Source organism: Natrix helvetica, assembly GCF_964273705.1.
Source record: "Natrix helvetica genome assembly, chromosome: 1".
NCBI classification, from domain to species: domain Eukaryota; kingdom Metazoa; phylum Chordata; class Lepidosauria; order Squamata; family Natricidae; genus Natrix; species Natrix helvetica.
This window is the reverse complement of record NC_138548.1, coordinates 70,223,745-70,241,765: the sequence shown is the minus strand read 5'-3', so window position 1 is coordinate 70,241,765 and position 18,021 is coordinate 70,223,745. Positions and strand designations below refer to the sequence as shown.

General features: G+C 40.6%; 1 protein-coding gene across 4 annotated transcripts in view; it reads right to left on the bottom strand.

Moving 5' to 3' along the window:
* Positions 1 to 13,368: 13,368 nt before the first annotated feature.
* Positions 13,369 to 18,021, bottom strand: part of BAHD1 (bromo adjacent homology domain containing 1) — a 79,223-nt gene continuing 74,570 nt past the window's right edge. For all 4 annotated transcript variants that reach the window (XM_081938984.1, XM_081938983.1, XM_081938981.1 and 1 more), the window contains exon 7: positions 13,369 to 16,663. In XM_081938984.1, coding sequence (XP_081795110.1) covers positions 16,474 to 16,663 — 190 coding nt within the window. In that variant the 3' untranslated portion in view covers positions 13,369 to 16,473. The remainder of the gene's footprint in view (positions 16,664 to 18,021) is intronic.

Below are 18,021 nucleotides of genomic sequence, written 5' to 3'. Positions count from 1 at the left end.
ATTCTGCTTTGTGGGTACCAACTATCTAATAACTACTGGGCAGCCCAGAGAGATTGTTAACCATATGGAAGAAATAATCCTTTTCCCTCCTGCAGAGGAAAACAGCAAAGTTGTTACTGCGGTGACAGCTGTTGTCCTGAAAGGCCAGACCTTTGAAGAACTGCTCTTTCTCTTGGAGTTTCATAGTGAGTAGCTTGAGAAATCAATACGCCTCCTGTGGACTAGAGGGGCTCTGCCCTCATTATCACCACATGAAATGGCTTTTACTGGGAGCTGAAAGATGCCCAAAGCACACTTATTTTCTCTTCTCTGTGAGATACTTTGGAGACTAGTTTGTGCTTGTGTTTTCAAGCACAAACAACAATCCAAGCAAACAGGGGTAAAATAAGCAAGTAAAATAAACCCAATCTTCAATTGGGCTGGTCTTTCTGAAACACAGGTTGCTTCATTTCAGATCAGGCCACACAGACAAAAGAAGACACAAAGAGGCCCATCAAAAGGAAGTATTCCTCTGATACTTATACGGAGGGTGTGATGGGCTGAATTGTCTTTCACCAAGGCAAAACAAAACAAAAACCTACAAGATTAATGAAAGCCGATCATCGAATTGTGGAGTTGAAAATCACCATAAAAATAATCTAATTCGGTGCTTCTCAACCTTAGCTGGCTGGAGAATTCTGAGAGTTGAAGGCAGCACATCTTAAAGTTATCAAGATTGAGAAACACCAGCGGTGGGTTCCTACCCGGTTTGGACTGGTTCGCCCAAACCAGTAGTAGCTTGGCGGCCTGGGTCACTGGAACTGGCAGCGATCCAGGCCTGCAACACACCCCGAACTGGTTCTCCCGCCATCTTGGTTATTGCTTCTGCGCATGTACAGATCAATTTTAGTTGTACTGTGCATGCACGCACAGTGTGCATCAAACATGCAGGCAGCACGTCCCTGAGTGAACCGGCAGTAGTCTCTGCTGGAACTCACCCCTGAGAAACACAATCTAATCCAACCGTCTGCAATGTGCAGGAAAACTAGTCCAACCATTCTGAGAGGTGACTACGGTACCCAACCTCTTGTTTAAAAAAATCCAGAGACAGAGAACACACAATTTCTGAGGAACGATCTCACCTCCAATGGAATTGGTCACCCACCACCACTGGCAGAAGGGCCATAGAATTCCGGTTGGTGTGGATCAAGAGAAGAACCTTTTCTGACATGGTTCCCGCCCTCTGGAACATTATGCCCCCAAAGGAAGAGCTGCACCTCCACTTTTGGCCTTCTAAAAGGGCCTGAAGATCTGTAACTGGCAATTAGCCTAAGGCCCCAATGGTGCCATTCCAGGGGTAGTTAATGAACTAAGACAGGGGTGTCCAAACTTGGGAACTTTAAGACTTGTGGACTTCAACTCCCAGAATTCCCCAGGCTGAGGAATTCTGGGAGTTGAAGTCCACAAGTCTTAAAGTTCCCAAGTTTGGACACCCCTGAACTAAGATAAGCCTCTACCTCTTTCCTATGCACACCTTGCTCCCTTCCGTCCCACCTTTTCTTAATTTTAACTCAATTTTAATGCTATTATTTATTTATTTTAAACGATTCATCTTGTGTTTTTTAATTGATTGTAAGTCACTTAGAGTTGCCCCTAGATGAGATGGGTGCATTTAAGTTAAAGAAATAATAAATAAACAATTACAATCTGCAAGTAAATTGTTCCACAGTTTTTCCACTGTTCCATTGCTGTATACACCTTTTCATGGTGTTTTTTTCCATGTACAATATATGTATGCGCTTGCTCATCAGTTAATGAAATCTAAATGTATATGCAATAGATCTTAGTATCTTTGGTTATGGATACACTAACTGTCTTTCCTATGACACCTTTTCACATTCCTGAAAAATAATATGTTGTCTATCCTCAGCCTACCTGTGCTTCCTTTTTTCTAGACTGGATATTCCATGTTACTTCAGCCTGTCCTGATAAGACAAGTCCTCAGGTCTCTGTATTATCTTTGTCACCCTCCTCTGAAGCTGCTCCAATCTCCTAGTGTGCAGAATAAAGATGAATAGGGATCTTATGTATCTTTGATACGATTCTTTTAATATTTGTGTTAGCTGTTCCAGTAGTTTTCTAACATTATTTGCTTATTTCAGTTTATTATCAATGACAATCCTCCAGGCCCTTTTGATGTAGTGCTTTGAAACCATGAATCCCTCATTAAGGCCCTATATTTTTTTCTTATTATCTTTCCTTCTGATCTTGTTCTTCTCAGCCTAGTGTTCCTATCTGTGCAAGTTAAATTGCGCACTTGTTCGGCAACACCTGCAATTGCTGTGGGGAAAATAGGAGGAAGGTGTGTTGGATATGTTTGCTGCTTGAGTTATTTGTAAAAATAATTTTAAATAATAATAAATAAAATAAATAATAAAAGGACTAATCGAATTTGACAAAACAGGAACCCATGGACCCACCTGTCAGCATTTCAAATATCATCCAAAACTAAATCAGAGTCCAAGGCAGAACTTTCCTCAAACTTCCAATTTATTAAGAGAGACCTGTTGCCACATCCGTGGAAACCCGAATCTGAAAGCTTCTGGGGTTTCCCACCCAGTTGAAAGTTCATGATCTTGCCCCCACACCCACAAGTTGTTAGTTTTTTTAAAATTATGTGCTATCAAGTTGTTTTTGACTCCAGTAACCACAAAGATCAGGGGTGTCAAACTCGATTTCATGGAGGGCCACATCAGGGTTGTGTTGGACCTCGGGGGGCAGGAATGAGTGTGGCCAGGGTGGGCAAGGCCAGCTTGATGTCACTTGTGTCAGAGGTGCCTGTGGTGACCCAAGTGCTCTGCCAGTGAAAACCGGCTCTCGAGCTCCATTTCTGGCTGTGACTGCCTCCTGCAACCCTCTGCCAATGAAAACGGAGCTTGGGAGGACTCTGTTTCCCGGGCTCCATTTTCACTGGAAGAGGCACTGTGGGCCAGTCCTTTGCTGTTTCCAGGGTGGCCCCATGGGGCAGATCTAAGCCCCCTGGGCCAGATCTGGCTGGCGGGCCTTGAGTTTGACACCCCTAACATACATAGATTTTATTGATGATGATCTGTCCCCAACCTGGTCTTTCAAATCTTCCAACTGTACCTCATCACTACTGTAGCTGAATTTGCTCCTGGTTATTGTCTTCTTCTTTTTCCTTCTACCTTTATCAGCATTAGGCTGTTTCCAGAGAACTAGATCGTCAGATAAATTTGTCCAAAGTAGGATAATTTGAGGTAGTGTAGAACAAAAACTAAACATAACAAATGGTGAACTTTATATTTAGAAATAAGACTAGTTCAGGTTTAACCTTGCTGAAATTCTTTTGAACTTCCTTAATCACTGTTTGGCCTCCAGCTGAAGCCTGGCACTGATTATCATGTAATTAGTATTCCTATGAATTTCTGATCAAAGAGAAATAGAAGGACAAATCCAAATCATCCTGGCTGATGTTCCAGCTTTGAATTGCAACCCAATAGCAAATTCGGCAAACAACAAAAGGACTTTCATGTACTAGATGATATCATGGTGATGCTATCTGATGAGAGCTAGCATAGTGTTTGAACTTGGATCAGTGAAACCTAACTAAGGTTCTTGAGTATGGAATTAACGGAATGATATTGTGCAAAGGATCTTATCTTACATGGTTGTTCTTGTAGGGATGCAGTATTTATTGCCTGGAGTCCCAGAGAAAAGCAGAAATTGCCATTTTCAGTCTTGGTTTTCCACTTTGTTATTATTCATTGATTTATTAACATTCATTATCCTCCATTGGTTAAACTATCCATTTAAGATGCATGGATGCTTCTTTATAAATGATTCATAATATATTATATTCAGATAATGGATAAAAATAAGCTGCATCTTAATCGCAATTCAGGTACCCTCCATCCAACTCAGGTACTCTCCATATTTCTAAGCAATATTTGGTATTATAGCTCAGAAATGTCTTGAGAATCAGACTTTTGTCCTCTGGGGACATTTACAAGACTTCCTCATCTCTTTTCTTTAAAATCTCTCAAGTAGCTTGAAAACTCTTAACCTATTTCCTTTCAAGTTTACATACTAATTTCTGATAGATTTGAATCTTCAAAACCAGAAGATGTTCCATATTTATATCTTTTACATTTTAAACCTCTTCATGTAAAAAAGCAGTTTTACCATCAAAATGCTTTATTTGTATTCTTCTTACAGCCATTACATTTCAAAGTATTCTTATAACTGGGTATTTGTATTCAGAGATGACTATATGCCGAAGCACACAAAATGCTTCCCACTTCCCACTGAAGTGGTACCCATTTATCTACTCGCATTTCCGTGCTTTCAAACAGTTAGGTGAACAGGAGTTGGGGCAAGAACAGGAGCAACGTTTGGGTTTTAAGCCTGGGCTGTCAGCTTTCCATACTATAAAGCTGCATTTTTTTCTGATAGCAAACATTTATCGATATAATTATGGATTTACTTAAAAGGATTATAATTTTAGAGGTGTAAACTGTATGTGAATTACAGTAATGGCCAAAATTGTGGAAACCTTTTGTGAAAAGGGTATTTTTGAGGTTTAATGGCTAATAACACTACTTTTTTTGGAGTAGTATCATAATATATCAATGGAAAGATAATTTAATCAGGAATGTAATGCAACAAAGTTTATTTAATTATCTGTATTCTGTGAAAGGCTATAGCCAAATATAGCCAGCAATAAATAAATAATAAATAAATATTTATTTCTTAGCCGCACCCTCTCCCGAAGGACTCGGAGCGGCGTACAATGAAACATATGAAATAAATATGTGGACAAAACAAACATATAACAGAGACATATACCGAGACATACACAAGGAGGAGGTCGGCTGATGAATAAAAAACAATTAGAATACAGTGATTAAAAAACCCCTAAATAATTAAATATAATTAAAATACCCAATTAAAAACCCGTCAGGAGCGATATGGTTAGATCAAAGTTGAGCCAGGCCAGCTACTTGGAATAGGTGGGTCTTAAGCTTAATACGAAAGGAGCGGAGGTCAGAGGTATTCCTAATATCCGGAGGGAGGTCATTCCACAGGGCTGGGCCCGCCACAGAGAAGGCTCTACTCCTAGGCGCCGCCCCCCGACACTGTCTAGTGGAACCCAGTTAATAGAAGCAATCATTCAATCTTGGTTTCACATTATAACAGCTGCAGAACTACAAGACTTGGTTCACTCCATGGGAAGATGTAGTAAGACTGTAATTCATGCTAAAGTTTACTCAACTAAGTATTAACTGACATGGTGATGATTTTTGTATATCTAGTTTTTTCTACGTGTTTCACTTTTCTACTTTATAACTGCTATTCTAATAGCAAATCATTCATGAAAGTTATTGCATTGCATTCTTGATTAAATTATATTTCCATTGATGTATAATTTTATGGTACTACTCCAAAGTGTTATTAGCCATCAAACCTCAAAAATACTGTACACTTTTCCCAAAAGGTTTCCACAATTTTGGCCACTGCTGTGCATCGAATATTGCATCGAATTTGGTGATCTATATAAATCTATATATTATTTATGCAGACTAGCAGATAGGTTCCAAAATAATTAAATGAAAGATTTGCTACAATTAAAAACAGCAATTCACTTTAACTTTGATGCTTGTTGATCTGTATTTCATTCTTTTGTTGATCTATGTTTTTCATTCTTTTTTCTGCCTATAATGAAATACACTTATTCTTTTTTGTATATTTCTACTACATGTTCACATCAATAATGGCAATTATTGACTTAATCTTAATAATGAAACCATACTAATAGGTTTATGGACTCAGGCAGGTTATAGAAAAAGTAAAGCAGTTATAAAAGGTACGAAATATGTAAATGTACTGAATGAGAGTGAAGAGTTGTTTTTTTAAAATGGAAAACAACATTTTGTGGCTTATCGATTTGATCTTAAATTTTCTGCGGCTAAATTAAGCAGCAGAAGCTATGAACTGTTAAAATGTAAGCCAAAATCTTATTATTTAAAGATGACATGGACACGAATGTATAAAAAATGCATGTTAAGCTACTTCTTTTTGTGGTAAGCAATACTATGCAAAACAAGAATTTGTATACCAAGTTACACAAATTCACCTACTTACTCTAGAGGGACTTATTTTCCAATTATGTCTGTTTAGTCATTGTTCACTTCCCTTTTCCTGTCAAATACAAGCACCTTGTTCCTTGATATACTATTTTTCTAGGTTTAGATTTAATTTTAATCTTGCCTGATTAAAAGTTCTGGAGAAGTTGACAGCTTGTATGCTGTTTTGGACTACTTTGACTGGTCCTAGTAAAAGTATATTATGGGCTTTGTTAATAAATAAATTATAGACCCTATTGTGAACATTACACTCCAAAATTCAATTGGGTCATATCTCCTAGAGCAGTGGTCGGCAAGCCGCGGCTCGTGAGCCACACGCGGCTCTTTACACATTTTAATGCGGCTCTTCTGTGTGCCGGGCGCCCGCTCCCCTCCCTCCTCTCGGGCACTTCAAAACAAGCGCCCCTTTCCCTTTTTTCGACCCACAATGATTAGGGAGGATCCTGAAGTCGGGCGGGGACGAGAAGCGAGGAGGCAGAAAAAGAAACGGAGGCTAAGGAGCTTCCCCCCCCCCGTTAGATTTTTGCTGGGAGGGGGCGGGGGGAAGCTCCTTAGCCTCCGTTTCTTTTTCTGCCTCCTCGCTTCTCGTCCCCGCCCGACTTCAGGATCCTCCCTAATCAGGAAATCAGGAAAACTAGTACTGACCATGTCAGTATTGTTTGGAATGGAGCTGAGCACAAGAGAGTCTTTAGAATAGAACAGAGCTGGAAGGGACTTTGGAGGTTTTCTAATTCAGCCGCCTGCTCAAGGAGAACCTATACCAGCTCAATAAATTGTGTATACATTGATGGCATTTTTAAAAAAAAGGCTTAGTCTGTAAAATGTTTCAAAAACTAAGGACAGCATGGCATAAATGAGTGGGATAAATAAATCAGCCCACTTTGTGAAATAAGTGGGAAACAGAATTAACACACAGCCTTGACCTTTTAGTTGTTTGGATGCCTGGAGTTTCTTGCCATGAGCCTTTCTATCCTATTTTAAGAAGAAATTACAATTGGAGTATGGCTGGCTGGGGAATTCTGGGAATTGGAGTACACACCCCTTAAAGTTGTCAAGGTTGAGAAACAGGCTCACCTTCAGCTTTATGATTTTTAATTTGTGTGTGTGTGTGTGCCATTCCAGTCAGTCTTGATTACTTTATGATTGGGTATATGTGGAAATGGGTGAGTTAATTTGGTGGCCATGGGATTTGGTAACAAAGTTGTGGGAAGGGAACCTTAATCCGGGTGCGCTCAAAAGGCTTTCGAGGAAGTTGCAATCACAAATTGGTTTAGCATTCTTGGACAGTTCAGCATTACAAACGTTAAGTCATTTGGGATCCTTCCATGTTGCACGCTGGTTTTTGTTCACAACGTCCTTCCAAGCGTTGATACGTTTTGAGGTTAATTTGCTACTGCCCGCCCGGCTCCCCGGTTAGATTTTTGCTGGGAGGGGGCAGGGGGGAAGCTCCTTGGCCTCCGTCTCTTTTTCTCCCTCCTCGCTTCTTGGGGCTCCACCAATGGGGGAGCAAGGCCCGCCCAGCGCCAGGCTTTGGGCTAACACAGAGGTCTGCAAAGTTGGCTGTTTTAAGACTGGTAGACTTCAATTCTCAGAATTCTGGGAGTTGAAGTCCACAAGTCTTCAAGCTGTCAGGTTTGAAGACCCTGGTGTTTTTTTTCTAAAGGGTTGGGGGTGCGAGGGTCTTGCAACTTGACAGCTTTAAGACTTGCATGCTTCAATGCCAGAGTTCCTGAGCCAACATGACTGGAGGAGGAATTCTGGGAGTTGAAGTCCACAAGTCTTAAAGCTGTCAGGTTTGAAGACCCCTTGGGGTTTTTTTCCTAAAGGGTTAGGGATGCAAGGATCTTGTAACTTGACAGCTTTAAGACTTGCATGCTTCAAATGCCAGAGTTTATTGAAACTAAAAACAATGTACCATCCTATGTATTTTCGGTTTTAAAAATGTGGCTCTCAAAATAAATTTCAATCGTGGTTTTGGCGAGATTTGGCTCAGTTGAAAAAAAAGGTTGCCCACCACTGTCCTAGAGAATAGTGCATATTTTAGTAAACATTCTTTTTTTAAAAGATCAATTTAGTGTGCCTTTTCTTCTGAGCTTCACTGTGAACACACAAGTGTGTATTGCTAAAAAAAAAAGTCCATATTCTAATCCTTTCTTGGCATTAAATAATTGCACTGGTGTAGTGTTATCCTCTCCCCCCAAGATAAGGTCCTTACTAAAATATTGTTTCTCATTGCTACAATAAAATAGACAGTACATAACTTAAAAACAGAGAAAACAAGAACATTTGTTGAGTACTACTTTTCTTCAATGTTGAAAAACCTCCTAATATGTCCAGCTCAATTACTTAATTGCTTATGTTTCTTTCATTTCTCTATTACAGGAATAATCTTGTATAACATAATTAATATAATTTCCCTATTCTTCAGCCCTTTTTTATAATTGGCTTTTTACAGCAGGAAATCTAAGCTGAAAAGTTGAGATTTATATGGCCTAGAAATTTTCAAAACTGCATTTGAGGGTAAAGAAGATGATATTTGATGGAGGTAGGCAGAAGTTGTTGGCTTGGCTGGAGGGGGTGAAACATTTTTTTGCATCCAGAACATTCAAATTCCAACATTGGGAAACAGCTGAAACAGATTCCTAACTAATTTGCTGAACTCAAGAAGGGGAGAAGGTACCGCACAGTCTCATTTGCAAAATTGGGTTGTTATAGTCAATCTGACTGAAAGTAATGTTAGCCTTCCTGTGGACTTGACTTCATGGACTCGTTTATCTAGTGGAGCTGACCAAAACCCTTTATATACTAAACCATTTTACTCTACATTAGATTGAGGATCTTTCCAAACAATCTTGTTAGGGTGCCAGAGAAGTCCTGTGGCAAAACAATGAAAGTCAGCCACTAAAGAATTATCAAAACTTCTTTTAATAAACGACGACAAAACCTATTGCTACTAAATGTTCATGGTCTATGGAATTGCAGTGTTTGCGAATACTCTGTTTTAGTAGTGTTAACATGGATGGCTCTTAACTAAACAAATAAAAAAGCAAGCACATAACGTTCCTTCCCAACCTCTCCAAAACACTCCATTTCACCTTCCTTTTTTTGTGATACTACAGTAGTGTTTAGTTTGCTCAGATGGGACAGAGGCAACACTATCTTTGTTTTAATAAACTTTATAATGCCTGCATTCTCAGAGGTTTATAGTATTATCGTGCTGTACCTCCCTGGGGCAGTGTGTTTGATGTCTTGCCAAGAACAGAGGTGCTATCTGTTGGCTTGGCCCGCAGCCTACTATCCAAGTGAACTATTGCATTTCATTCTCTCTTGTATACTTTCATTTTGTGGAGACACCACTGGCATTTAAAAATGCAAACAATAGTTGGCCTGCTCAGTTTTAGTACGGGCAAGCTGCCCACCCAGTTCTTAGATCTCATGAATGTAGTGCAGGGTGCATTCACAACTTCTGGAGGCAAGTTGTTTCACTGATTAATTGTTCTGTCAGGAAATTTCTCCTCAGTTCGAAGTTGCTTCTCTCCTAGATTAGTTTCCACCCATTGCTTCTTGTTCTACCCTCAGGTGCTTTGGAGAATAGTTTGACTCCCTGTACAGTACATTTATTGTAAATGTACGTTAGAAGTTGTTGGTTCAAGACCTGTTGATCACAGTGGTTCAGTTTATCGCTTTAGCACGTCTAGTGTAAAAGTAAGTTGTTTTTCTGAGGAAATGTGCATGCATAATTCACAATGAATGTCTCAAAGGTGCTTTTTTCAAAAGACAACTGGACTTCATTTTTTTCTTTGAAAGCTTTTCGCTTCTCATCCAAGAAGCTTCTTCAGTTCTTGGTTGAAAAGCAAAATGTTTTAGAAGGAAAAAAAAAAAACCTCAAGAAAGTCCAGTTGTCTTTTGGGAAAAAGCACATTTGGGACAACCATGTCCTGGGTGATTGAGAACCTCCATAATCATAATGAATGTTTTGTTTTATTAAATACTGATCTTTATGTATACTATAAGGCAGGGGTGTCCAAACGTGGGAACTTTTAAGACTTGTGGACTTCAACTCCCAGAATTCCCCAGCCAGCCATGCTGGCTGGGGAATTCTGGGAGTTGAAGTCCACAAGTCTTAAAGTTCCCACGTTTGGACACCCCTGCTATAAGGTATCAGTACTGGCTGCCTGACTGGTAAGATTTATTTTTGTTCTTTGTTTCCTTAATCTTGTCATTTCATCAGAGGTGACTAATTTTTCCTTGTTTGTTTTTGGCAAGCAGAACCCCCCCCCCTCCCTTAATATAACATGGTAAATGTGCAGTATTATATTAATTTTTAAAGATGGGTTAAGAGACAAAATTCATATTCCACAATCTGCAAAGTTAAGTTTTAACACTAAGGATGTAGCTTTAAAAACAGGTATATTTAAAACATCCATAAAGCAAAATTTTGGTAAACAGATTGCAATTTTATAGTTTTTCCTGGGTAAAACAATAAGGTAATTACTTTGAAAATTTTGCATTCATAAGAGATCAAAAACATGCAGCTAGCATTGTAATAAATTTTATCTTCGTTTTCTCATCTATGCCCACTATTCCCCCTGGCCTCATCCCACCAAGGCAGACGATTGTTCAGTTGTTGAGTTGAAGGAAGACTAGGGCTAAGGCTGACACTTAGGCTGTAGAAATCTGGGTAACCATTAGATCAGTGTTTCTCAAAGTTGGCGACTTTAAGTCCTGTGGACTTCAACTCCCAGAATTCCCCAGCCAGCTATGCTGGCTGGGGGATTCTGGGAGTTGAAGTCCACAGGACTTAAAGTCGCCAACTTTGAGAAACACTGCATTAGATAGTAACAGAATTATAATTTTCTGTGTTCGTTGTTGTTGTTGCTGCAGTGTAGCACTAAAAGAAACACCTCGATCAGTGATGGCTAACTTTTTTGTCCTTGCGTGCCAAAAGTGTGCGAGCACGACAGCACATATATGCGTGCCCATACCCATAATGCAATGTGCCCTGCTTCCCTGCACATACAATACAATACAATAGCAGAGTTGGAAGGGGCCTTGGAGGTCTTCTAGTCCAACCCCCTGCCTAGGCAGGAAACTCTATACCGTTTCAGAGAAATGGCTATCCAATATCTATTTAAAGACTTCCAGTGTTGGGGCATTCACAACTTCTGGAGGCAAGCTGTTCCACTGATTAATTGTTCTGTCAGGAAATTTCTCCTCAGTTCTAAGTTGCTTCTCTCCTTGATTAGTTTCCACGCATTGCTTCTTGTTCTACCCTCACATGCATGAGTGACACCCCCCCCCGCGCTCCCTCCTGCTCATACACATGACCCCCCATGCCCCATTTTGGGCCTAGCAGACCTCCCTGAAGGCTCCTGGGACCAAAAATGGTGTGTGTGTGGGGGGGAAGAGCTGCCCCCGTGCTCCCCCTGCCCCTGAGCATGCAACCCCCGCTCCTATGCATGCACACACATCTCTTGCATGCACCCCGTTCCCCACAAATGCTCAGCAGAGACCCAAAAATCAGGTAGTCGGCGGGCGGCACGCATGCAAGTCTGGTAGAGCTGAGCTGGGGTGACAGCTCGCGTGCCTGAAAAGAGGCTTCTGGGTGCCACAGGTTCGCCATCATGGACCTAGATTGCTGCCTCTATTGAAACATAACCATCCTGAAATGGTTTAATGGAATGTGAAAGATATATATTTTGTTTTGAGCTTCAGTAAAAACAATAATAATCACACTTTAAAATTTTATGTCCACATCCCTTTTCTCCCAGAGCAAAGGATCTCTCTTTTCCCCCTATCACCTCACTCATTGCATGATACTGGCAATGCTTAGTGGATTTCTCAAGACAAAAGCAAAAATCTGTCAAGCTTCAAGCCCGTTTGGAAGTTACTGAGCAGCAGGGTCATCTTTCTTCCTTCTGCCTTTTCCAGATTAAGGAAGATGAGGTGTTCCCTGAAGCATTCTATTCAGTAATAAAATAATTGCAGCGAAAATATTTCTGCCCATCAGTTGGGGCATTATTTATCCTGAGTACAACTTAAAGGGATTTTGTGCATGTGTTGAATTCTCACACCTCTGATTAGAATTAATTCCTCACACAACAGGTCTGTCCAATCGAAGGTGTAAGACTAGCAGGTCCCCTCTAGAAATCCTGGGGTGTGGACTGCAGAACTGCCCCCTCTCTTGCAAAGCTGATGGCACTTAAGCCAAAGGAAGGCTCATGCCTTTAAAATGAAGCACATATTTCATGTCAAGCAATGATTGCTCAATTTATCGGTTCCTTAAGCGGGTAAGACTGAGATGTTTCTCCAAATTGCTATTCTGCCACCAGGTGGCACTTCTTTACCATTTAATTGCCTGTCTCTGAAAATCTTGTTTGAACTGTCCTGGGTAACAGAATTAAATGTAGATGTATTTTTGCAGTAGCAAATGGGAGGAAAGCTGCATTAGTAGCCTTCTGCAACAAAATAGTGCTCTATGTTTAATGTATTTCGCCATCCCTTCTTGCTTTGCACTGCTCCTTTGTTCTAAAAGAAAACCCATAACGTATTGCTCTCATTCACTAGCAAGGCTCTGGAAGTGCTTCTGAAGTCTCTAGGAGAGCCAAGGCCCCATTCAATGTTTTATTCAAGGGCCTCACTTTTTCGTCTGCTTTCACACTAACCCTTACAGGAATGCGCTTGCTGTTTGTTTTGCTTCAAGTGCTCGTGATGAAGAGACCTAAAAGGACTCATCACCAAGCATCGGACGCGGCAGGGGAACAGAATGAAAACTGAGAGTTGCCTCTCTACAAGTTCAATCTTCAAAATGTAACCTTCTGATCTCCGAGTTTGGGGTGTTGCTTGCATCTTAAAAGAATCCTTCAGGAAAAAAGATTCTTAATTTCAGCCTCAGGCTCAGGATTACTGCAGCTACTCTGCCACTCCCCTATGTCGGAAGTCAAGAACAGGGAAGCTTTTGGGCTTGACATTTATTATGCGTTTTTCCTCCAAGGACCAGAGAGAAGGTGGTAGAGATGTGCTGACATCAAGCAAAGAGTCTCCCTCCTAATAGGAAATAGTGTGTGATGAAAATGTGCACAGTGGATTTCATCCAACTTTAAAGAATAAATGTATTTTATATACCATTATTTGCGAGCCACTTCAAGTGTATGGCAGAATTAGCCATTTAATTAATAAAATAATGCAATGTCTTTTCCTGTTACTGTGCAGTCTCACTAATACATGCAGCACCCGTAATAAAAACTGGACAACGGCTTTAGTTTTGTTTTCTAAGTCAATACAATTTCTCAAATTTATTTTTAAGAATTACTTCTAATATATCTTTTTCACAGAAGGAGAGTATAGGGAATGTTCTCATTCCATCTGTAAACACTGAAATACAGATCTGGGAAACAAGGGAAGAGACACAAAAAGTGCATTTTACAAAATTATCAACTAAAATATATTTTACATGTATTACATTTCAATTTAAATTCTACTGACTGCATTTTCAGTTTCAAAAATATTTCCATATCTAATAGATTAAAAAAGCATGAAATATTTTCATTGAAGATAAGACATTTCAAATCATTTACATGCTGTCTGCAAACAGCATAAAACAACTACACAAATCTTTAAAACAATATTCTTGGCCTGAAGTAGATTCTGACAATTATCAGAAGCAGGGAAGGTTTGGGGTTTCTGTTCTCCAGAAAAGGGGCTCCAACCCTATTTCAGAATTGGGTAGGTAACTCATTTTTATTTCATTGTATTTGTTTTTAGGCTACTGTTGCTTTCCTGCCTGGAGAAGCCAGAGAAAGGAGGAGGGAGGAAGTAGCAACAGAAACCAGGACTTTACAAACCTGCTCTGTTTCTGAAGCTAAATTTCATCTTCTTTCCATGAGGGCAGGAAGACTGCCCTTAATCTGGGTCTCAAGTCACCATGCTGAGAATTCCAGCCACCACACCATGAATTCTAAAATATCTTTTCGGGAAGAGGTTCTCTGGCACTAGAGTTTCTCTCCCATTTCTAGTTAAGAAGAAAGAAAGGAAAGAATCCAAATCTGACTCCGCATAGATCAGACTAGCCAACTCTTCATATACACTCCAACCCAGATCATTGAAGAACTGTCCCTTCATCTTTATCTTTCCCTCCTTAACTTGGCAAATGGAAGAACAGACCATGGCTGCAGAGCATATAATACTGCCCCCCCCCCCCCAATGCTTACCCCTTCCATCTAAACAGTTGCCCCTCCAGGGTTGCTTTCCCCTGCGTGAAGAAAAGTTGTACGGAATCTTCAGTTCCATACCTCTGCTGCCACAAGATAGCTAGTTAGCAAAGAACCCTTCTATGTGCCCAAACAGCGGTTTTGATAAAAGGAAGCCACTACTCGGACACTAGCAAGCTTGGAAAATTCATGTTCAGCCTTAGGGTGGAAGATTCCTCCTCCAAGCAGGAATATACCCATTCCGGATGGAATGCAATCATCACCTGATCTCTGCTATCCACCATGGGTTAGACTTTCTTCAGTTTCCCCCCCATCATTTCCCCTCTTTGGTATGTAGAGCAAGTCTGCAGGTACCATTTGTGTCAACACACAAGAAGCTGAATATGGTAAGGGCTACTTTCTCCAGAACAGATATAGAGCACTGGTGGCCAAACTCTTACTTCTAGCCTGAGGGTCAGAAGATATAGTGCTAACTCTACTTGAAAAGATAACAATATTAAAGCCGTAGAACGCTTTGATAATAACTGAACACTAATTAAATCTCCCTCACCCCTTACAAAAGGGAGGGGGGGAAGCAACTACATAGGTCCCTAGTTCAGGTGAGCAATTCTGGCTGTCAGCAGGTACACGGACTAATACAGTGTTGATTCTCCTTTCAAATTAGTGCAATCTACAAATGGAATCCCAGCTGGGTGTTGACTGACCGGGTGGACTCTTCTTACACTGTCCTTTGGTTTGCTTTAGAATTAACTGAAACAGCTTTGTGTTAAAGCTAAACTAAAGTATTCTAAGAGCTATACATGTAAGGCAAGAGGCAGAAATATATCTGTGAGAATCAAGAAGCAGTTTCTCAAAATGCAAACCTCTCATTGGCCAGTCCCTTTTGGAAGCCAGAGTCTTACCATCATGGGCATGTTCGTATGTCAGTGTTAAGATATTCTGGGGTGGATGGGAGAGAAGAGAGGTAGACAGGCAAAAACAGACTCAGTTGGGTTACAATGCCTGTTTCAATGACTGACACTCAAGCACTACGTACTATGCTATCGTTTCTTAACTCTGGCTTCTAGCCCTCCCAAGTTAGATGAGTGTGCAAATCCAGGTTCTATGAGGACTGTATATGAGAGTAAAGAAAATGGGATGTGGAAAGGAAAAAAATATATAAATTACCTCTGCCCAAAATAGGCAGGCCTCTCTAAGTTTGTGGAGAGAAGAGATCAGTATTGTAGCAGCTGTTATTTATGTCTCAAACTCTGAGAACTTTTCAAGTGCCACCTTATCACCCACACCATTGCTGTGCCCAATAAGCATGATCTTTAAGGCTGGGCCTGTTTCCCCGATATCCTGATTTTTATGGCATTTATTTGGAAATAGGTCCTATGGATGTCAATGTAAGTTAATGCTAAGCAATTGGCTTAGAACTTCAATCTTAGAAGGATATGCAGCTTTTCATAATGGTGTGAGGTGATCTATTACATCTTTCCCACTTTCTGCTTTAAAGCAACAATTTGACAAATTGCAATACAAAATACTTGAGTGTAGTCCTTCTCAAGTAGTATGTATGCAGAATATGAGGAGGATTTTCAGTATATTGATGGCTCCCAAAACAAGGTCTCATCTTCATTTTTAGTATTATACTAAACAGCAGGATATATGCCCTTCTTTTTAGACGGACATGACATCAGGAATCTTTTTATAGTTGGATTCACTTCTACACTGAAGTTTTCCTTCAGTATGTTCTACTCATCCCCAACAAGATTGGCTCTAGAGTCAGTTTACTGGCTTTTATCCACTTTTATCCTCCCTTCCCCCCTCCCTCCAGTATATGAAGCTCATTGTACAGATATATAGATATAGATTTACAGAAGCAAGCACCTATATCTATATACAGACACACATTTCTTTATAGATATATATTTCCACTTATGCTTTTTATATGAAGTGCTGTGCTTTGAAGATCTGCCTTAACAGGAAGTCTGCTCCCAGATGTAGAGGACTGAGTGCTTCGGGGTTGTTATGTAGTGCCTGTGGGCAGCACTCCGCCAAAGGAGGCCCCTACATGGACAAAGAGCTTAACCTGCCTAATGGCCTACTATCGTTGCTCACTTAACGCCACAGTGGTGTTACTGTGGATTCTTCAAGATGCGTCCATGCCTGAAATCATAGACGTGACGGCAGAGAAAAACCAACTCCGGATCAGTGTCCTCTGGCACCTTGCGATGGGCAGGGGTGGAATACTCTTCAGAAGGAGGAACCATCACCGTTTTCTTGCCTGGAATCCCTTCCACGCGACGCTTTGCCAAGGCACAAAATCTGCAAGACAGTCAGGAAATGATACTCATGCATTCTTGGTTCCTCTGACAGCAGTTGGCCATAATTCATTCACTCAGGGATTTATCAAATTTTACTTTTATTTAGTTGGTTAGTTTTTCCAATGCGAAGACTCTGTTTTCTATTCTAGCCATTATGGTTGCCTAGTGGCAAGTTAGAGGCCATGCTCTCTCTCACACACACATATGTGCACATAGTGAAAAATTCTTTCCCTGGCCCAAGCCAAAAGCTATAGCTTCCCAAGCAAGCTATATGATGAAAAAGGGAGCCATCAGTCTTCCTTCCTCCTTCCTTCCTTTCAGTTAGTGATACACTTTCAAATCACTTGACAGTGGGATTTCAGCAATCTTTTGCTGTTTGCAATCAACCAGCTGATTGACAGGCTGCTGGAACAATGGTGGGTCACCAGAAGACTTCCAGGGACTATATATGGTCTACAAGCAACTGTACAATAACAATAGTAATAGCAGGGGTGAAATGCTACCGGTTTGGGCCGGTTCGCCTGAACCGGTAGTAAAAAATGCTACCAGTTCACCTGAACTGGTAGTTAAAAAATGCTCCTGGTTCAGGCGAACTGTAGTCAGCTGTGCAACAATCAACTGTGCCGCCTAATTTATATTCACTAGAAATAGGCACAGTTGATTGTTACACAGCTGATCGTTGGAACTTCTGAAAAACTTTTTTCAGCATTTTTTACTATCGGTTTGGGAGAACCGGTAGTAAAAAAATGCTTAAAAAAGTAAAAAAAAAATTCCGACAATTGCGTGGCACAGCTGATTGTCATCGGAACTTTTTAAAGCATTTTTTTAACTAAAAGTTTGTTTAAAAGGTTCCGATGATCAGCTGTGCAACAGTTAGCTGTGGTGCCTGATTTATAGTTGCCAGAAAGCAGGAAATCCTGCTTTCTAGCGAATCTAAATTGCACAGCACAGCTGTTCACCCTCCCCGCCCCCACTGTTCTACTTACCTTTGCAGACTCAGAAAAGGCTTCTTAGTGCCTGCGGTGTCCCTGCGCGTGCAAAGAGAACTGGTAGCTGACTTCAGAGCATTTCACCCCTGAGTAATAGCAATAGCATTTAGACTTATATACCCATCCATACTGCTTTACAGATCTCCCTGGGAAATTTATAGTGATAGCATGTTGCTCCAATAATCTGGGTCCTCATTTTACTGACCTCGGAAGGATAGAAGGCTGAGTCAACCTTGGTTAGGATTGAACTCCTGGCAGTGGGCAGAGTTAGGCTGCAATACTGCATTCTAACCACTGTGCCACCATAGTGCCACAATCTTACAGTACGATAAAAGGCAAAGAAAACCAATCTCCCACAGTAGATTACACT